This window comes from Colius striatus, chromosome Z (genome assembly GCF_028858725.1).
Source record: "Colius striatus isolate bColStr4 chromosome Z, bColStr4.1.hap1, whole genome shotgun sequence".
Classification (NCBI taxonomy): Eukaryota; Metazoa; Chordata; class Aves; order Coliiformes; family Coliidae; genus Colius; species Colius striatus.
The window spans coordinates 58,021,059-58,043,474 of NC_084790.1; the positions used below are offsets into that span (position 1 = coordinate 58,021,059).

Genomic DNA, 22,416 nt, shown 5'->3' on the forward strand with positions numbered 1-22,416 from the left:
TTGATCCGATATTTAAAAATATTAATTTTTGCTTAAAAGACAAGTTCCCCTTTGTTCTGAGTTCCGATGCAGCTAACAGATAAATTCTTGTGCTCTGAAACTCCTATTTTCCATCCAGAAAGTGCTTTCTCTTTCTTACTCTCTCTTTCTAACTTAGAGCCGAGAAGGCAGGATTTCCCGGGAGGGGTGGCAGCGTTCCCGTGGTGGTTCTGGCGCCAGTGCGTCTCTGAGGCGGCCTAGTGCCGGTGCAGCTGGAAGCGCCCAGGCTGTCCCTGTTCAGATGTGCTTGTGTGTGGGGACATCTTTTGGCACAGCGCGTAACTGCCGAAATACTGCTTCCAGCTCCCCTCAGCTCCAATCCTCTGTCCTGCGTGCACGGAACTGTTCTGCAGAGTAGAGTGGCCCCGGAGCCGCCTCTCAGCTCCTTTTCCTTCATCTGGTTTGTGAGTAGCCAGTTTAGCCAAGGAGCATAGCCTGAATTTTGAGGGTTTTTTTCTCAGTTATTTCTGGTTAAGTAAACTAGCTGAATGTTCAACCCTATTTTCAGAAATAAATGTGAGCATTGTGTCTGCTGTAGGGGTGGTACGTCCACATTTGCTCTTTATCATCAAAGCACAGTTCAGATGATACCCCCATCTCTAATATTTGTACATGAGGCTTATCATATGTCACAAGGAAATTTTTATAATATGCCTAATATAAATTTTGGCAGTGGATGACAAAGAAGATACTGTGTGCCTTCCATCTTCTTTTAGTGCTCTGTTGCTGAAGTATGACTCTTACAGCTTTTACTGCTTGAGAGGATCCTCTTGATCATCATCTCAAGCTTGTGAAAAAACATATTGTCATCAGTGCAGGGTAAGAGTGACCTCCAGCTGTGGCACCATGTATGTGAAGCAACAGTCCCTTCTCTCAGCACCCAGTATCTCAGAACTCAAAATTCCCAAATGCTACTGAAACTCCATTATGTTCTTCCATGAGGCCTCAAAGGCTCTTGAGAACTGTGTCTGAGGTTTAACCTGGAGCTAGTCCTTTGTATTTCACTCTTCTGAGGGCAAAAACCTCTACTCTTCAAGAAATGGCGGTTTAGGTCATAGCTCTCTTCATGTTTGCGGGCACAGGTTCTTTCATCCCAGCACACAATGCACCACAGCACACACCACTGAGGGTCGGACCAACCTTTGAGGCACTGCAGAGTTTCCACTGGCATCTGTGACTTGAAATTCCAAGCTATCTGAATTCACTTCCCTCAATGGATTGATGACATAAAGTATGACTTTGCTGGTCAAGTCCTTTTGGGTAAACCCTTCCTGAATACATCCACCTGTAAAAGAAGATAAACATTCAAATATATCAAAAGCTTGTTAGTAAGAACCATGTATCTCATATAAACTGTTTCCAACTTCTTGTTGAACACTTTGAAAATTTGAGCTTGCAAAAAGATGGTTTTATAGCTAAACAGAAAGTTCCCAGCTTATTACAAGCCCCAGCCAGTTTCTTCCCATGCAATATGTTTATGAAATGGCCAAGCTCAATATTCTTTTTTTTTTTCTTGACACAAAAAAAATAGTTTCTCAGTGGCAGCTATTAACAATTGAATCAAAGTCTTTGAGAATTCATTATGAACATGAGATGGGTTTTAGTGTAAAAGCTTTCTTATTACATTTAAGTCTTGCAAAAAAAGTTGCTAAGAAAATTTTATTTCTTCTATAAAGCAAACTTTGACAGGGTAGATTTTGGAATCTGGTCTGCTAGGTCCCAAAATACAGAGATTATAGAAAACAGTACCTGTTGTTGTATTTTCCAGGTAGCCATAATTAGGACCTCGTAAAATCTTAAAAAATATTTTGTCATCTTCTGTATTGGGGTCAGATGCCTTCAGGGACCTGGTAGTAATATAGATCCCATATTTGCCATTCTCCAGCAGTTCCACATCAGAAAAGCAATGAAGACGAATAATTTTTGGTGCCACTTTGTCCAAACGATCCACCTAAATCAAAGTTAGACAAGTGTATGTTCATTTTATAGCATCACAATGTACTCTGCCTTACTTTTAACACAGCAGCCTGCTCGGAGTGGCAATAGCCAGTCTGATTCACAGCCCACTCCAGAAGAAATCAGATCTCCAGTTAAGTACTACTTTCCACAAGAGGTTTCCAGGCCCAGATTGCCAAGACAGTTGCAGCATGCAGCAGGAGGCAACACAAATTCGATACCTCTGCCCCACATTCCCCACAGTCCTTCTCTTTTTTGATGTATTTGTAGCAAGTAGTTAAGTCTTCTAATTCATGGAACATGGACAGCAAACATTTTAGCGTATCTCAGTTAAATTAGAAAGTGGAGCAAGTACCAGTTTGCGTAAAAAATACTGCATTTTCCACCTTATCATGCTCTATATCTCTTTTAAATAGGCCTGTGGTCAGACTTGCCTGAATGGTGAATGCCACCGGCTCACTCTGCACCCTCCCATTCACGATGAAACCTTGATTAGTCATATCTGTTGCAACAAATGTAAATCTGTCAGTCTGGGAATCCCCACCTCGGTGCTTGTATGCAACATTCCCATTGTTCACATCTTGCTGGGTGAAATTGTACTGCAGTAGCACAGCCCCTCGGTAATAGAGATTACCATACTGGGGGAGTTGGGCCAAGAGGAAAGTGAGGTTTTCTTTGTCAGTGTCTGAGTCTGAAAGTTGCAGAACGTCAGGAGAAAGGAGCGCTGTAGCACCTTCCACTATTCTTAACCCTGTGTTCCTAAACAGTGTTGGCAAATCTTGGTCAACTGCCTCCAAGGAGATGATGAATGTTCCATGCTTAGTCCTCAGTCCATTGCTGATGATGAATCTGGCAAAGAGAGGCAAGGTAGTCTTCAGCATGTGTTCTTGATTCACCATGTACTGAAATGACATAATACACACCTTTACTACAGGACTTGCCTGTGTTGATACTGCAAAAGTAGTAGAGCTGGCTTGAGTTCAAACCCAGACTGTGGGTAGGGCGGATGTATAAATTAAAAACATGAAAGCAGATGGTCAGGTATATGGCAAGTGTTTCAATGCATCTGCAGGAATCTGAATAGATGCCAGAGGAATGGCTTTGAGTATGTAGCCATCAGTCTCAGCAGTCATAACAGAGCTGATCTAATCTTCTAGCACAGACATAGATGGAGCAGATATAAAATGGCAGGCTGGCTGGGGGGCTTTTGCACCCTGTGTCATACATACACATTTGTACACATCCTTAAGTACATCTTCAGTCAGTTATCTAGCAGTGGCAGCTGCTAGTGAGAGTGCTGGCTTTGCCTACAACTTACAGGAAGAAGTGTGCAAAGTGTGTGATCTGTCTGTACAATGATTTTTCTCCTGTTCAGATGTTACAAGCCTTTTGTACTCAGTATCGCCTAAACTACCTTAAAAAGCAAGGTGGAAAGAGATCCATCCTCACTTTATATGTTTGTTTAGGCACTAACTGCTTCTGTCAATTTCTGTATACTCAGAGGAAGTGATTTATATTTCTTCACAAAACTCAAGTAACATTTCACTGAAATACTAGGACTCTGGCAGCAGTATCAGACAGAACTATACGAGTTGCTAGGGTAATTTTTAAGATGTAGATGTCTATTCCATGTGTTTATCAAAGGGTCAGATCTGCAAAGTTCTTGTTTCATGCTGGAAGTGTCTATTAATAGCAGTATAGTTTCTGATAATTCTCTCTCAAGCAGTAATATTTCTTTAGATATACAAAAAACACAATTATGCTTTACAGATAGTTTTCCTTTCTTAAACAAGAGAAAGATAAAGATGTCCAAGGATGGAGAGAAAATCTGTTGGAAGCCTACCAGCTGGGTAGGGGATTTTGTCATACAAGTCATAACATGCTCTGAAGAAATTTAATATCAGTTTTAGTTGTGGATAAAAATAAAGAGAAAACAGATGTTTTAGTCTTTGAAATACAACCTAGCTTTCATTGTCAAGACTAAGTATTTTTTTCTAAAAGCAATTATCATGCGTATTTTCGTGCCTGTAATAAGAACTTTTGAGGGTATATATAACTAAAAATCACTGTGAAAACATCTCACAATTGTTTGTGTCCCAATACCAGATAGTACATAAGAGTTAATTTTCTTTCTACAGAAGCTTCTGTACTTATACTGAGTAGTTGTCATTTTGTCTGGGTCCAGTTTTGGTAGCTGGGGGCTACAGGAGTGGCTTCTTTAAACAAAGAGCTGCCAGAAGCTTCCCCTGTAGCTGACAGGGCTAATGCCAATCGATTCTAAGATGGACAGCCCGCTCACCAAGGCCTGGCCAGTTAGTGACTGAGGTAACATGCGTGTGAATAATGTATTTGAGAAGGGGAAGAAGTTCCTGCGTAGATGTTAAACTGCAGCAGCAGAAGGTAGAGAGAATGTGAGAACAATATCTCTTCAGACACCAAGGTCAGTGGAGGAGGTGGGGGAAGAGGTGCTTAGACTCTGGAAGAAAGATGTGGACTATAGTAAAGACCATTTTGAGGCAGGGACCATGAGGGATCCACTCACAGCCTGTGGAGGACCCCACACCAGAGCTGGTGGATGCCTGAAGAAGGCTGAGACTCTGTGAGAAGCCCACCCCATAGTGAGTTCCTGGCAGGACCTGGGAGTCTGTGGAGAGAGAGGAGCCCACACCAGAGTAGGTTTGCTGTCAGGACTTGTGATCCTGTGAGGGACTCAGGCTGGAGCAGTCAGTACTTGAAGGACTGTTCTCCCTGGGCAGGGTGTGAGGACCTTCCCCTGTGGGAGGCCCCATGCTGAAGCAATTCATAATGAACTGTATCCCATGGGAAGGACCCATGCCGGAGAAGTTCATGAGAGACTGTCTCCCGAGGGGAGGGATTCCACACTGTATCAGTGGGAAGTGTGAGGAGGCCTCCCCCTGAGAAGAAGCAGCAGCAAAGTCCATCTGTAATGAACTGACCATAACACTCATCCCCTGTGCCACTGAGGGGGAAGGAAGGAGAGTCCTGGGAAGGGGAAGGGGTGGGGGGAGGTGTTTTAAGATTGAGTTTTACTTCTTATTTTCCCTACTCTGTTTTGGTTGTTTATTAATAAAATCAAACCCATTCTTCCTGAGTTGAGTCTGTTTTGCCCATGATGGTAATTGCTGGGTGAACTTTCTATCCATATCTCAATTTGTGAACCTCTTCTTATATTTCTCCCTCCCCTGTCCAATTTAGGAGGGTGAGTGATAGAATGACTTGGTGTGCACCTGGCACCCAGCCAGGGCTGAATGCACAATGCAAAAGCATCTCAGAGAGTGGTTTTCACCCATGTTAGTTCAGCCTGAGACAGAACAGTGTCTGCTTTGCAATAATATTTACTTGTGGTAGGCTATTTACATTCCATGACCTTCCTTTTTTCTCCCACTATCCAATGCCCAGTACTTTCAATGCACATACAGTTACCCTTATGCAGTCAGTCTTGTGTGGGCCAGTGTCCTGGGACAGTTTCTTCAGATAATATGAGGGCCAGCCTACCTGGCTGCTTTCCACCTAGCATGCTTCTACTATACACAAGTGAAATGAGAACTGGTGGACCTTTAGATTATCTGCCTCCTCTTTCTTTTTTTGACTGCAGGCCTCAAAGATGTTTTTAAATAATCACAGGTTCATAACCTGACCAGTTGTTTTGTGGTGTGTATGTTAGTGACCTTCAGTAGGTCATAGACTAGCTCACTATGTCACTCAGATTGTCATCTAAAACTCTTCACTGCCTTCACCAGTGCTGGATGATTAGGATTTGATCTACTTGTAAGCTGGCAGTATGCCATGAAACAGATGGGAATAAGCATAGGCAGACCAGGGACTATACAGCAGTTAGAAATATGTTTACCAAGGATGGTATTCCCAGCTGGGAGCCTAGAGACATCTGCCTGCACTGACCGAATGCTATTGTGCCAATGGTAAAAGGGTTTTGCTATTAGTAATCTAGCTGAAATCGAATACTAAAATAATGATGATAAATACTGTGCTAAGAAGAAATAAAAAGACAAAACACATTCAATCTACTCCTTAACTACCTCTCAAAAAGTCTGGAAGTGAGTTTCCTCTAGGTGTTTTGATGTCTATAAAATCATTTGAAGACTATCTCAAATGATATTTAAGTGAAAGACTTAGATAATTCAGTCCATGAAACTGAAGATTTGTCCAATGTTCTATAGACTATCAGACAGAATCAAACCTCTTGGTTACATACCTCAGATTGACATTTACAGTGCAAATGTTATACACTGCTTGGTTTCACAGGTGATGGAGCTGCTTGTGTCCAAGACATAATTTTTTTCTGCCCTTTGGCAGATTTTTGCTATTTTTGTTTATGGTTGCTTCATCTTTTCCTTAGGAACAGGAAGCAGACAATATTCTCCTCACTCTGATGAAATTTAGGGAACAACTCTCAGGCACAGTCAGGAGGACATGTTGCATGGTTTGATTTCACCATTACCAACATTTCATGCTTTCTGCAGTTTGATGGCAACAGAGTTGGCTATAGGACCTGCCATCTGTCATGGCATTTAAAAGATAAAAATGGAATCATAAATAGTGCCAGCTCATTACAAAATCGAGCCAGCGTGTCAAAATGGAGGACATTAGCATGTTCTTTTAGTATCCTGCTGCCAGCATCTGATGTCAGGTTGCTAATCACTTGCAGTCATCTGTCCAAACAAGTACTGCCAAATCTTTCTTCCAGGCCAGCAGCATCAAACAATACAGGCAAATTTATATCTGAAGGAAGTACTTCACTGGAAAGTAAAAATCTGATCAGTTAATCCTTGCCCCCTCCCCACCCCCCGTAATTACCCATATAATTAATGTAACCATTCCTTGTTTAAATAATAATAATATTCTGCCACAATATTTGTATGTCTACACAAAACCAAATTTTTTTGCAAATGATAACATAAAGGAACATCAATTACTGTGATTAAGATAGTTACTGAATATCAATATTTATTAAAGCATCATAAGCTTACTTTTATAAGTTTAACTTTCTAGTTTGGTTCTTGGCCATTGGCCTAAACAGAAGACATTGGGATTATCCACGTGAATGATTTCCCTAGAATTGTTTGGTCTGCTTTCACTAGTGTGGTATAGAGTTCATCCTACACTCCCCAACCTAGAGTTGGCATGGCTGCAATCTTACCTGTCTGAGGTAATTCTAGTTTTGGTCATAGTGTTTCACAATCAAGAAACATAAAGCCAGAGAATATTTGTTCACTGTTTTTGTTATGACTACAAGCAGATCACACAAGTCTTCTAACTAGAATTTTCACTGCATTGAATTTAGTTGAAGAGATAGTTTAAAATGTTTCAAATGAGGAAAGTCTCAAAATTACTATTGGCTTAACTCTAGTTAATGTCACCTGAGCTGCCCCAGGAGGGATTTGTTTGTTTATTGTCTCCGTAGCTTGCTTGCTAGACTTCCATGCAAAAAACCCCTCAAACTGGATGATGCAAGGTATTTTTGAATCTTCACCATGTGTCATGGTAATGTCATTCAGATCAGGAATCTATGCATAAAAGAGTGTTAAAAAGGGTTCTTTTCTGAATTGCAGCTCATAGGAGCTAAATCCTTGATTTTTTTTTTTTTTTAGTTACAAATGAAAAGAAACAGTAAGGGTTTTTTGTGTATGTGAAAAGTTTGAATTTTATCATAAGTCCTTTTTGTGTCAAAAGCTGTTTTCAGAGGAAATTGACAATGCTAGCAAGAAGTTCTTCCTTTAGAAACATTTTCCTTATTTCTGAGCCTTTCTTTTTCCCTTAATTTTCTGTTTTACTAAATTGTCCCTGAAACTTTGAGCAGTAATACATATTCTCTGTTTTTAACAGATAACTCATTAAATCATTTTTCTTTATAACCAAGGGAGGTTCATTTATTAATAAAATAAGGAACTATTAACTTTACAAGTACCCTTGGTCTGAGGGCAAGGTTCAGAACCAGGTGAAAGTACACCTAAATGTGACTAGGCTACTGACCTGAGCCTATAGGTAACTAAGTTTACCCCCAAAATCCAGTTGTCTCTGAATGTCTCAGCTATTGTAGTGTCAGAATAGATAAGTGGACTGTTTTTCAGAATGTTCAAGATCTGCTTATGGATTCAAAGTAAATACGTTAAATAAGAATAGACGAGAAAGCAGTTATTTAATACCTGGATGGACTAGTTTTACCACATCCAGTTGTAACAAGAAACCAAAGAAAAAATCTACAATGTTCTTAGCCTTTCTACTCCACTTAAATCTTAACAGCTGTGTATGTTTGGGTGCTATAATAATATTGAAGATAGGATCATTGGGTGAATGTAGCTCTGGGTACAGGTTCAGCATAAAATAGAAAATGAATTTATTACAAAGGTGGTCACAACTGTGTGTATTATAGTAGAAATATCTTTGCTCTATATTGAGAATCCCCACACTGGTTCCACCTATTTTAAGTAATACAGTTTGGGGTTTTTGCTTGTTTTTTGTTGTAGGGTTTTTTAAAATATCCAGGATATACAAGGAGAAAAGTTTGAGAGGTGGGGTATTATGCCTCACCTGAACGTATCTTCAGGGACAACTTGCTTGGTGTTGTGAACATAACAGACTATCTGTCTCGCTACATCCATTTGACTGAAGCTCGTAATGGGAATGCCAGGGTAGCTGACATGCTCTATTTGTCCATACTGGGGTGGGGAAGTTATCACATAGAGGAGCTCCTCTGGCTTGTTAGTACCATCTAGTGCAAGGAGGACATCAGTTGTAATGTAGACCAGATTCCCTTTTAGCACTCGAAGAGGTTTTGTGAAAACAGCAATGTCTCCTGCAAGATAGACAAAGCAACACTATTGTTGTATTGAATTGTAAGTTTATCTTTTACGCATTACTTGGTCACATGCAAACCATCACCAGTGAAAAAAATCAAAGGATTGTAGGATTATAGGGAAATTCAGGCTAGAAGGGACTCTGGGGTATCTCTAGTCTACCCTTCTATTCAAAGCAGTGTCAGCCATGAGATCAGCTGTAACCATGTTGGTCAGAACTTTATCTCATCAGTGCATGAAAACTGCAAAGGATGGAGAGAGCACAACCTCTCTGAACCCTTGTTCCAATATTAGCAGTGTCACATTTATTTGGTCTCATTTAGGTTTCTGATAAGGATGCAATAAGGGAAGAGAGACCACAACACTAGAAAATAAACCTGGGAGACAGAGTAGCTCCTGAACAGTGTTTTGCCAACCTTATGACATTCTTGCCATTTTTTCTGTGCTTTGATTTACTCAGACACAAATCTAGTTTCAGAAGGATGTTTTCAACTCTATTTCAAAAGTATCTGGGAGTCCTGGAAGGCAAGATGCACCACATTGCCTTAGGCAAAGCCTTTTAAAATCCTAGAATTTTTCCTTCACAAGCAGGAGCATCAAGGCTCTAACCAGCAGTGAAATCCAAGCAGTCAGACTTTTTGAATATGCAGGTAGATTTGCCAAGGGCCTACATAGTGCTCAGGGAAGGATCGGGACATGTATTCAAGCCATCTTTGTTTTAGAAACAGGCACTGTAAAACATCAAGTCTGGCAGATCCTTACTCTTTTCCATGTCCTTTATATTTATGTAGAAGTCGACAGCTGGGGATCTGTTGTACCCATCCCACAGATAAAATCTGAAGCTGTCTTGGTTCTTGGTCCCTATAGCTCCTGTATGGACATATCTCACAAGGTTCATATCCAATTCTTCCTGAGTGCACTTCATTCCAGTTTGGAGAGTTGTCCAGCTTTGGCCTACCTAGAGAGAATAAGCATCTTTCATTAAATAGATAATTTCTCATGCATCCTCTGCAGTTAATTGTGTTTCTTTGCAGTTATGCAAAATGATAGGGACAGTAGCCTGCCTTCCCTTCTGAGCTATAGACTCTTTTGTCATAATATATTTTAAAGGGCAGCAAATAGCTGGAGTTGTACCCAGGCACCTATAAGGACGAAAAAGGTGTGATGATCATTAATAAAATGGATTAAGTGGCATTTAGCCACTGTTACTTGAGGAAATATATGATGAACACTTTTAAGGGAGACAACAATGAGATGAAAATGAAATGGCTCCTGACCTAGCTTATATTTTCTGTTTCTTAATTTTACAATGTTGCTCTTGGATCTATCCAAAACCATACCTAACAAGGTATCAGGATAGAACCTACGAGGTACTTCAAGGAAGCACAGAAATTCAGAGACTCAGAGATCCTCTGATGGAAAAATGTGACTCACCCAATAAAATTTCTTGTTTTTCTGAAGTTGTCATAGTACTCTATATTGGATTGATCTATATAGTTGAAATTTAGCCTGCAGTAACAGGCTTGCTTTGGAGCAAAGGTTGTGAAGGACAGAGTACTCAAATACACACAAGTACCCTGTATGTTCAGACTATCTCTTGCCCCAGCGTATGACATTCCTTTAATTCACTAACCTCACATGATCCACAGATTCTTGCAGAGATTCAGAATAAAAGTATTTTCCAGACTCACAGGTCTTAAAAACAGTTTTGTTTTTTTTGTTTTTTGGTTTTTTTTAACTATTATATAAGCATGAAATTTAAAAGGGGTGTTTTTGATCAAGATATAGTCATCTTTCCTTCCATTTCTAATCTTATATTCTCTTTCCTCTTGCTATATCCTTTATCCTTTCCATCTTCTTTTTTCCCTTTCCCTCCATAATTTTCTTCTAATTCACTATTTGTTACTCACTCTTTCACAGAGTTCTCCCTCCATTCTTTCTGAACTCTCAAGTAGTTAAGTAATGGCTTACTTTTTTTTTAATCAAGGACCTCTTCCTCCCTGCCTTCCAGCTTTGATGCTTTCTTTTCCTGCTCCATGGGTTGATTCACCCATTATCTCCCTCCATTTTCAACTCAGCTGATCTGATGTGCTTTACACCCTATTTGTCTTCCTGTTGATGATCTGAGCTTTAGTGTCAAAGCCTCTAATGACAGCATTAGTGTTTGGTTCAAACACTCTTTCAGAAATCAAACTGGTCACACACAGCTCTCAAAATGTGACAGACATTTGGGAGAAAAAGAAGGTGAACATCATTCTGCCCTAAAAAGATAATTCTTTGCATATCTGCTTTTTGTTGAAGCACAAACACTAACCTTGAGCTGAAGCTGACCATTTTCTGGAAGTTTTTCAAATAAGTAGAAAATTCTCCCCCTGGGGGTATCTTTATCTTCTGCTGACAGAACAGCACTAGAAATTATTCGAGTTTCACCCATGTTCACCTCTATATCATCCTTCCTGCAAAAATCAAAAGTCATATATTGATGCAATAAAAGAAAAATAATGTTTCCAACGTATAATTTCTCTGCCAGGAATATGGATTACCCAGATGCTGACAGAAACAGCAACTGCAAAGCGTGTTCAAAACAAAACAAAACAAAACAAAACAAAACAAAACAAAACAAAAAAAAAAAAAAAAAAGCAAATGAGCTTCTCCTTGCAGTGGTGAAAAACAAGAAAGCAAATACCTACGTCAGCCTGCAATTTACTTCATCTGTCTTCCTCCCCTGGGCCCTATTCTGCTTATTTTCACACCATTTGTAAGAAGAGGACAACATAAACAAATAGACTGTATTATATATTACTGCTACTGTAGATCATAGCAATACTAGCTCAAATAAAGTGATTATTTGTTAGAGAAAAGACTGTCTTTCAAATGACTAGTCTGTCACTGCTCACCTTAAGAGGCACTACAAAGTGTCTATATTGGCTCCTTCTCTATGTTCACCATTGCACAATTTTCCAGGGTTCTGGGTTCTGAAAAGAAAGTTAAGGCCACCTGTTTCTTAGCAAAAACAGCTATCACTAGCCACAAATAAAATTTGAGGTGGCTTTGGGGGAAAATATCCCATACAGTTTGAAATTCATGTAGAGTCTTGCTCCAGAATGGTTATTAGATTGTGTCACCTCTGTTTCCATTCTCAGCTAGTAACCACCCTCGTTTGCCTCTGCACACCCTGCATTATTGTTTTGCTGTTAGCTGTCTTACATTTTTTGCAACGTAGCACCAGAGGAGATTCAGCACATTCAGTCACTCCAGGAGTGGGAACTGCTGAAGCTCATCTGCCCAGGGACCATGGAACAGGTTAGAAAAGGACGGATTCCTTAGACAACTGGGCAGCTGAGCTCTGCCTGAACACAACCGAGCATGTACAAGTCATGCTCTTTCAAAGGCCAAATTCAGATAGATTTTTACAGGAACTGTTAAAGACACATTCTTCATATAACAGACTTTTTCCTTTGCCAAGCTGAAAGTGCCTGCTCCAAAGCAACTGAGTGACAACCGAGTCACTCAGTGACAACTGAGGCTTCCAAACAAAAGGTTATCCAAATTATTTAATTATTTTGGAAAATGTCTTTATTATTCTCAAAAAGAGTGGAGGGTTTGGTTTGTTTTTTTTTCCCCAGAGCTTCATATTCAAACTGGAATGGATATAAGGCATAAAAAAATCATATTTGTCAAAAGAGAAGCAAAGAAAATGTCATACGATAAAGCATATCGAGTCATATTAATGACAGATCAAGCAACCTTAATGATTTGCTCATACCTGCAACAAACATACTGGGACAGTGTAAACATTATGACCAAGCGTCTGACATAAAGATTGTATGAGCCAGGAAGAGAAGATTCAAACAAAAAAGTAAGTGAAGTAAATGTTTAGCTGTACCCCGAATGCTATAGAATCTCAAGTAATTTCTCTGCAAAGCAGTTAACTAAGTTAGTTAAGTCCTTCCAACATCCACGTCTCATCTGGAAAAAAAACCTTTCAATGGGAATATATGAGGGCCTTATATTCTCCAAGGGCACTCCTGCCTACACAATGCAATCCAAGAGGTGACAGATTGAGGTTTTGGCAATCACTGTGAAAAAGAGCCATTGTGTGCCAGCCAAAAACATCCCATCCCAGATACTTCAGTCAGTTGACCATAGCTAATGGGGATGAGAACTGAAATTCCCCAGGTTGGAAAGATGCCCCCAGATCAAAAGGCAATAAAAAGCTTACAGATATTGTCAAATGTTCACCTGTAAAACATTGCAGTGGGACAAGAGAGCTCCTATGCAACAGCAAGGATGTGATGATTGAGTGTGGCAGCTAAAGCACTTCAATGTCATACTGAACATGTTTCATTAAAGCACTACTGCTTAACTGCTGGTTGCATACTGCATCTCAATGGAAGAGTAACAGGTACAAAGCAGTAATTTCTTGTAATGAAATAGCTACTTTACATGGAGATGGCTCACTATGCACTACTGTTCACCACAGGAATGGCAAATAGTGAGGCCTAACATCACCAGACAAGGCACCAACAGTTTCTGGACTTCATGCATTCCATCACCTTCCTTCAGAGAGAAAGGGTGGAAAATGACATATCAGGCTTTACCATGTGAAGAACAAATGGGCAGTAATTATCAGTATGTTGTATGAATATATCAACTATACCCTTTGTTCTAATTACAAATGGACTTTCTTGATAGCATTCTGTGATCCTTGATACTCTTTCAACTATAAAACTGGCATTTGTTAGTGCAAGAAATGGTAACATGATAAACAAACCATTCCAAATTCTCTGCATTGGGAAGTGTAGGTCTGATCAGAAGGTAGGCCAAATATCCCGAGGGATCAGAAATTCCACTTTAGTGGCAGCTTGCTTGACAGGCTGTAAGTCATTTCTAAAATGTAGACTTAGAGTTTCAGAGCTATACCCCAAAAGCCTTCAGGCCCACAACTCACCATCTGCCTGCCTGGGGCTGGAAAGCAGCCAGGAAGGCAGAGGCCCTGATGCTCTGTGGCAGGTCATCAGCTAAAACATGGAGATCCCAAGGGACAAGCTCCTTCTTAAAATGTCCAGGAGGCAGACAGCTGCCTATCTGCAAATGGTCTGCCAGGCAATTTCTGACCATGTCAAATTCATTTATGACTCCTAGTTTTGAACTGCAAGGGAAGTTAGCATGTACCTTTTCAAAAGCTGAATTATGGCTAAGCAATAGAGTTTTATAGTAGAAGAGACTCATTAAGCTCAATGCCTTTCCCTGTGAAGCAAGAAAGCACCAACTTGTGGATTCTCTCATGCAAAAATCCAGAGCTGCTTTCCGGGAGTTGTTTTAGGCAGGCAGTTGCACTAGGGAAGGGGAAAGCAAAGTAACTGCACTCAATACCATGGTGGTCACTAGCCAACAGGTGTGTGCAAAGATCAGTGTTCTTAAGCAAACACCATGAAGTTGTGAAAGACAAAACAAGCACATTCCACTCCTCTCCCCCTTTTTTATCTATTCTTTTAACACTGAGCAACATTAAAGCATCCTCTTCTGTTACTAAAAATGGTTTTATTAAACAGGTTCACGTGTTTTCAGCCACGTGAAAACATCTGTATTGGCATTAGTCTGTGACTAGGTATGGCATTCTCTCCCCATCAATTACTGATTTGCTGTTTTGATCACTTTGGGATCATTTTGTCTGAACTCATCCCTCACTCAAAGACAGGAACATGTGGCTTACTTGCTCAGTGCTGGTATCTCGTCATTAACTGGAATGACCTTTACTGAAATGGTTCTGAGGACTTTATGTTTCCCATCTGATAGTTGGATTTTAAAGCTGTCAGTGAAGTTTTCTGAATTGTCATGCATGTACATCAGTTTCATTCCTATGCAGGAGAAGAAAAAGGAAAGAAAGAATGGGTATAAACTGAAAGAACAAATGAATCTGACGCCTGCAAAATATCTAGCATAATTTTCTTCTGCTTCCATTATCCTCTTTCCACCTCCCCCACACGTATGCACCGGTCACAGCAAGCTTGTTTCATCTACCAGAAAATGAGCTTGGTGAGCCACTGCTGTTCATTAATCCAACAATATACTAGTGACTCAAAGACACCAGCCTGACCTGGATAAGGAGTGACTCCATGCACAAAAGGAGTCTCTGTTGGTCTGGAAAAGGCACATTTCTTTTTATATACTCATTGCAATTAATTTTAACATGGACAACAGAAATGCTGGGGCTATCAGGCAACAGTTTTCTGTGCCTTAAAGAATCCACAGGGATCTTTAAACAAACCTTGAGGAGGACAGCTGGCATTTTGGTTATGACCATAGACAATCAGAAGATATTGGTTGAAGGTGGCTCGGTCACCATTGTGAGCAGCGAAAGAGAAAAGCCAAGCAATTGGAAGAGAGTCAAAACAAGACTTGAGGAGGCTGAAGAATTTGGAGTGGGGACCTGATAATTCTGAAGGCTCATATTATTAGACAGAGAGAAGAAAAATCTTTCATCTAGTTTTGAGGGTTAAACTTCAACCTGAGTGGCAAGATTGAATTAATGTCCCCCTTTATATCGATAGATCTTGTATGTCACTAAATGGCCAGTCTGGAAGAATCCACCATACTCTCAGCAATGTTAAATATGCTTTTTGAACATATGTACTTGAAAAAGACTTGCTGCTTCAAAACAGGTTAACTGATCATGCTAAGTTACAGAGTCTTAGTTCATATCTTTATCATTAGGTATATGAGGGTATGATGAAGGTATTGAGGCCTTTCAATATACAGAAGAGGCTTATAGAAAATATAGAGTCATTTTACCAATGCTTATAGTGACAGCACAAGCAGCAAGGTTTTAAAACTGTAAGAGAGTAGGCTTAGCCTGGACACAGGGGAAAAATGTTTTACAATAAGTGTAGTGAGACGTTGGAACAGCTTATATCTCATCCTTGAAAGTGTTCAAGGCCATGTTGGATGGGGCTTTGAGCAACCTGGTCTAGTGGAAGGTGTCTCTGCTCATGGTACAGGGGAGTTGGACTAGGTGATCTTTAAAGGTCCCTTCCAACACAAACCTTGTATGATTATATGATTCTGTGATTATTTAAAGCAATATTTAGCCCCATGATCAGTTAATGTATTTTTTAATCAATCTGTCTGCCTCTGGTTTAGGTGCTGTCATACATTTTGAAATCTGTTTGCTGATATGTTGGAATATTTTTTCAGGGCAGATAATCATAGTACTATCCTTCTTGACATGTAGACCTCTCAGGGTAATTTTACTGACAGTCCTGAAAGCAAGAGACGACATTAGCCTTAAATAGGTTAGCTTCTATTCCTAAACACTGTCTTAGAAATACACATAAGGCAAGCAAATAAATAAATGGTGAAGTTTTCTTACCAAGCCACCTTGCCTCATTAAAGGAATGAGAGGTCAATGTCAAAGAATGCTGCACCTACCATTCTTCAATAGCTCCATGGAAAAGATATGAACAAGCAACCCATGGCTGTGGTGGTCGTGGTTAATTAGCTGTTTATAGTGCAGAATATCATTGCCATGAACTCCATTAATAAGAAACCCATACCAGGGCCTCTGCACAACTTCAAATACCAAATGGTCTTGAGGCACATCCAGGTCAACTGCATTGATAACAGAGAGATCCAACTCTTTCATCTCCCCCTCTTGAACCTGAACATGGAAGAAAAAAAATGTTCAATTCTTTTACAGGACAAGAAATTATAGGATTTTATTATGGCTTTCTGAGTATTTTTGCATGTAAGTATATCTCTTTGTTTCCTCCACTTTTTTTACAGTAGCTTTTGAACTAGCTGCTGATTTCAACCAGCAGTAAATAGTTACAGTGATAAAAAAAGATGGTGAGATGAGGAGTTCATATTTCCCCTAATAGAAAAGCTGATAGGTAAGTTAGTTACGTATTAAGTGCTAAGGAATGCACAGCGGAAAAAGCTTTTAAATACATAAATATACATAAAAATATGGATGTATATTCATTTATACACATACACATACTTTTTACTTTACAGTAAGATAAGTTTACATTGCCCTAGCGTGGCAGTCATAGAATTTTTATTTATATTAAAAGCAATCTTCTGAGAGGCTATGCCAGGAACACTAAAAAAAACAACCTCTGAAAAAACATTACAAAAGCTTCCAAGAAACCCAAAGAAGCATAAATATTCTTTTTCTTTCTATATGACTTACTTGTTGAAAGATTTGAGTCTTTGCAAAAACTCATCTGCAAATTACCAAACAGAGCTGCATACTGCTCCAGTGCTACTGAAGCTCTGCCTTACAGGTGTACATGGGATTTAACTGGTCTGTTTCTGAACTACACAAAGTAGGGGAGAGATGCAGAGGAACAGGTATCAGAAAAATGTTCTCATTTATATCAAAGTGTTTTCCGCTATAAAATAACTCTATGACAAGCATTTTGATTCCTTACAGTCATATTCCTTGTTATGAATTCTGGAACTTCATCATTTGTTGGGTTGATCAGCACGAAAAATGGAGTCTCTGCAGAACGATGCAGCCCATCAGTGACATAAAGTACAAAGTGGTCTGCTGTTGGCTCCACTCGCAAGTGTCTGGCTTGTACATAGTTTATGTTCAGGGCTTTCAGGTGCTTCAGCTGAAATGAAGCTAGAAATTTTAGAGAATGAGTCAGCATAACCTCCCCCTGCCTTCTAGTCTTACATATCATTAAAAAATCTGAAACTATGTCTATCTTCAAAGAAAAATTACCTAGTCTTTCTAGATTGTTGGTCATTTTTTAAGCTGAGTTACACTGCATGTTCATGCGGGGCACATGCCTTGGAAAAAAAAAAAAGCATGCTTCTTCTTAAGAGACTGGGCAGCTTTGTATTTCTCAGTTCAGTCTTCAGAACTGATCTCAAATAAAGTGACCCAAATAATAGATAGGAACAGAGCAGAGCTGTAAGTAATTGCATTAATTTTTATTTAACTGACAGACCGGGAAAATAGGCACCAAAAGGCTCAGCAATTCTGCATGTCCAGCTAGAGACACTGGTAAAAGGTGGTAGAATTACAGAGTGTAACAATTTGTTCTGCTTTACACTGTTTGAAGGCAGACAAGGGAAGAGACTCAAGTCAACCACCATCTCTGTCACTCTTGTAACTTTGCCTTAGAAGCTAATACAGGAGGCAGGCTTTTGAAATTCACAGCTATAACATTTAACTGACAGTGTATAGGTGAAGTGCAGGAGCCATGGATGAGGGAGTGAAGGGGGAGGCAGAGAGAGCAGATTAATGTCTCATATGCCACCTCTAATAGATTGCAGCTGGAATGCATAAAACAAGGGTTGGCTTGTTTATTTCAAGTGCCAGTTCTTCACATTTGCAGAGCTGCAGTCTCCCTTTGAACTCCTCCCACACAGTCCCACTGCTCTTCATTTGCCAGCACCTGCCTTCCTCAATGAGCCCATATTAATGCATACACCTGCAGCTACTTCATCAGAGCCCATGACACAGCGCTCCCCCTACAAGCCCTCTGCATTTCATGTGCTTGATTACTGTATGTTATTAAGACTTACCTATACTTACACCAATGTTGCTCTTCTCAAACCCAGGAGAAGGTAGTATATTTTCAATGTAGCCAAACTGGGGAGGAGAAACCAAGACAAACTCTAAATCATCTGCAGTGGTGTCAGGGTCAGTGGCAAACAAATGGTTGGTGGTAAAGGCTGCTGAGGAGCCCTCCTCAACCACAAACCTTGCACCTGCATATAAACAATATGATAAGCATTATTGCTCATTTAGCTCATCTTACTGTTGTTTTTGTTAACAAGAGTGGAAATATTAATGGGGAAAAAAATAACAAAGATATACAGAGTTACTGAGGCATTTTACTTTAGGTATTTTACTTTGCTTTCACCATCGATACTACTTTCACGATCATGTAAACAGAGAAGAAGGGGATCATGAAATTGTTTTACTGGTAAGTTATTAGATTTATGTGCTGCTCAAAATCAGTTGTTACCTCTGCTTGTCATAGCATTAATTACATGAGAGCTGTTACGAATTGCTCATAATGAACAATTTTTCATGCATCACCACTTAATTTCCCTGCTGGGACAATGCTTCATTTCCAGAACATTACTTGGGTGAGAGCCTGCAAATTACAAAACTACTCATACATATGCTTAAATATTCTCTGAAATGCATAACATCTACATGATGCTTACAAACAAATGACACTGAAAGACAAGCATACAGAAACCGTGCCTTTAATATGTATGTTGCAGACTTCATCCAAAACCAAGTAAGTCAATGGAAATTTCCCATAGTGGGCTCTATTGGAGTAAATGCATATTACTACCACTATTTCCATTTTCATTGAGTTTTTTTGAATAGTAATGAAAATATGGCTGCACGTCTATTAATTTGATCCATTATACATAGTCTAGATTTGTTTTTATTCACTAACGGAATTAAATATAGGTAATAAAAAAACCTCTGGCTTCATATAAGGGCCATAGTCTAAATTTCTCTTGTATTCTTTGTATGTAAAGGTAGAGAAATGTTTATGTTTATACGTTGTCTAAACCTGACAATTATCTGGACCCAAGTTCAGTTCAGGGGCAAGATATTGATGACTTTTACTAAGACATAGTTTACATGTGGGGCAATAGACATGTACAAGTGGAGGGAAAATACATCTGAGCGATCTTAACCACATGATTTAAATATACAGTCTAAGAGGCACAAGCAGTTACTCATGCTTGCACCTGAAGTTGGCAGTTACACTGTGCTAGCAAAAAGAAATAAATATATTGATGAATATTCTGATCTAAAACTTCTGTGCACTGATCTCTACTGACTCTTTCTGATGTTAAAAAAAACCAACCAAACAAAACTCTTTAGTCTTTAGCCATTGTGGTACTGCATAGCCCACATTATAATTCCAAAATGAGAGTAAGCTTTCACCAGTTGCAATTGATGGAGGCTGGTTATCCACTGGAAGTACAGTAACGTTAAGGTCATATACTGGAAATGGATCTCGAAGCGGAACTGGAGGAGGAAGAGGTCCATCATAGCAGCAGTCTTTCACATCTCGGCCCACCTCACCGTCACAAACAATGAAGGTTAGGATCTCAGTGGAAGGAGTCAGGCCGATCTCCCCACCTGGAAAAAAATGTTGCTGCTCAGAAGAAATACATTACTAAAACTTTGTGAAGAATAATTTTGTATCCTGCAATGGCAGTTTGTAGTATTTGAAGTCAAATAAAAATGGAAAAATTACTGGAATTCTTAACTCTGTCTGGTGGGGGTGCTGTTTGGTCAGGGATTTGGTTTGTCATTTTAATTAATTTCAACCAATTTACTTATATTCTAACTGGTGTAGAAAATGATAGAACTAAGCATTACTAATGGTTATTGCAATGTTATATTATAATTGTCATAAAATTGTTAATAGCCCCCATGATTCTGTTCTTTTTTGCAATACAGCATGTGCAAAATGCACATTTGTGGAGAGAGAGTTTTTTTCTGCATTTATTTTCAAAAATGTAGGAAAAGCTTTGTATTTTATATACAGATATACTTTCTATGACAAGTGCTAATATCCATGCTCCTCCAGAAGAAAACTTTTTCGTGTACCAGAAATTTATATATTCCCTTATGTCTCTTATCCCTACAAAATGGACTATAACAAGAGCTGTGCTTTGTTACCATACCATGTATTAAAACTACACGTAATCCCTTTCAAAAAGTTGGCTGATACCACACAGGACTGGGAACCACCACCCTATTCAAGAAGTATCTGTGGCTGAGTATATTACAGTTCTCAGCACTTCAAGCAGACTGTGTCTTGCATTACTGCGAGATATTACTGATAAACTGCCTGCAAAGGACAAGGCAGTGATTCCCAACCTCTCTTGCAATATCAGCTGGCAGAACATTTAACATGTAAAAATTTGGGAATGAAAAACACAGACACTGACTGCACCCTTTCCAGTCAGCTTGCGCTCTTCATTGACGCTCCAAAACACTGCCATTGAAATAATATTTCTGATATCTTTAGGATGTTGAGGAAAAGTTTGTTATGGGTGGCCATAATTAAGTACTTGCTTCTCTTCTCAAATACCAGCTGTTCATTTTAGACAGTGCCAAGCCTGAAAATATCACATATTCTCCGTGCTAGCACAAAATTACAGACTAATTACACAGGAAACCAGAGCCTTTGAAAAAAAGACACTAAAGCTGTCATCAAAGATGTAGAAAAGAGAACATTTTAATACTAATGAAAGGACAAGATTAAGAACGAGAGGAGGTTAACTGGCCCTTCATTTCTGTGAGTAATTTTAAAAGACTATTTTTGGATTGTAAATTTAAAAAAAAAAAAACACAAAATAACATCTTTTTAGCACTGTGGTTCTCTTAAAGAAAATCTGAAAGTCATTTATCCTGTGGCACAGAATCAATAGAAACAATTAAAAAGTGGATATCCATTGGGGGTTGGACTAGATGATTTCTTGAGGTCCTTTCCAACCCTTAAGATTCTGTGATTCTGTGATGTAGGTTGGAGAGGTAATCAAGAAGCACCTCAGGTTCTTAGCAGTTTTCTATTAACACTTAGTGTCCTCATGTACAGTGTTCGATCTAAACATGAATACAGAAAAAGGTCAAAGCTGTTTTTTTAATGTGATGAAACAAACAAAAACAATTTTGTACCTAATTTAATAACAATTTTGCCAAAAAAAGCATAAGATACTTCATCGGCAAGAGTGAAAGAGAGTCTCCAAGATTATGATGCTTTCATGTATTTGTTCTAATATAGTTTTCAGCTGAAACAGTGATTTGGAGAACACATTAAAACATTTGGTAGTTGTATACAGTCAGCTGTCTTTCAAAACCAGCCTACTTTTTTCCCCAGTCACAACATTTGTGGTTTCTCAACAGTTACTGCTGAGCTTCTGCAAAAATTATATGGTTGATGGTTAAGATTTTTTTCCCCAAAAAAACTTTCTGATCACTTTCTTATCTTATTCTATCCTTTATTCACTTACTGTTGTGCCTATATGTGACTAAACCAGAGATAACGTCAGCTTGGGAGAAGCAATCCACAGCAATGCCAGCTTTCCTCAATACCCCATGGTAGGGCTGGCGAGCCAGCATAAACATCAGTTTCATGTCATCACTGTCTGCATCTGTAGCATAAAGGTACTCTGAGGAGAGGACCACTTCTTCACCCTCCAGGCAGTGGAGCACAGGAACAAGGCCTGTTCGCATAACTGGTAGCTCATCATTCATGGGCAACACCTATTAGAAAAAATAATTTAAGATCTTTTATTTCTCATTTCAATGAAATCCTTTTGTTTTAATCCATTGTTTTCCAGCTCAAATCAGCTGTGTGGTGTTAGTGTCAAAGTACATTGAGCTCACTTGAAATTAAACCAACCAAATTAGGGTCACTCTTAAAATTCAAAGACAAATGTAACCCAGACTAGACTGTAGCTTGAGAAAGGAAAATTATGCCCCATACAGAAATAACAACTCCAGACAGAAGAACCCAAGCTAGGGCAAACACAAATGCATTTCAGCTGATACAAACTGAACTTCTTCTCAAAAATGCCA

At 39.3% G+C, this 22,416-nt stretch overlaps 1 protein-coding gene across 2 annotated transcripts in view; it reads right to left on the reverse strand.

Annotated features, from left to right (window-relative positions):
- Window positions 1–22,416, reverse strand: part of FREM1 (FRAS1 related extracellular matrix 1) — a 58,861-nt gene that overhangs the window by 18,189 nt on the left and 18,256 nt on the right. Inside the window, exons 15-26 of one of the 2 annotated variants that reach the window (XM_010195630.2) lie at window positions 21,849–22,101; window positions 19,768–19,965; window positions 18,375–18,560; window positions 17,267–17,463; window positions 16,263–16,491; window positions 14,548–14,692; window positions 11,146–11,287; window positions 9,594–9,789; window positions 8,566–8,830; window positions 2,430–2,844; window positions 1,789–1,990; window positions 1,180–1,324 (exon numbers count right to left, since the gene is read on the reverse strand). In XM_010195630.2, the coding sequence (XP_010193932.1) occupies window positions 1,180–1,324; window positions 1,789–1,990; window positions 2,430–2,844; window positions 8,566–8,830; window positions 9,594–9,789; window positions 11,146–11,287; window positions 14,548–14,692; window positions 16,263–16,491; window positions 17,267–17,463; window positions 18,375–18,560; window positions 19,768–19,965; window positions 21,849–22,101 (2,573 nt within the window). Of the gene's footprint in view, window positions 1–1,179; window positions 1,325–1,788; window positions 1,991–2,381; window positions 2,845–8,565; window positions 8,831–9,593; window positions 9,790–11,145; window positions 11,288–14,547; window positions 14,693–16,262; window positions 16,492–17,266; window positions 17,464–18,374; window positions 18,561–19,767; window positions 19,966–21,848; window positions 22,102–22,416 lie in introns of both variants that reach the window. The other variant, XM_062018174.1, reaches the window with a different exon arrangement.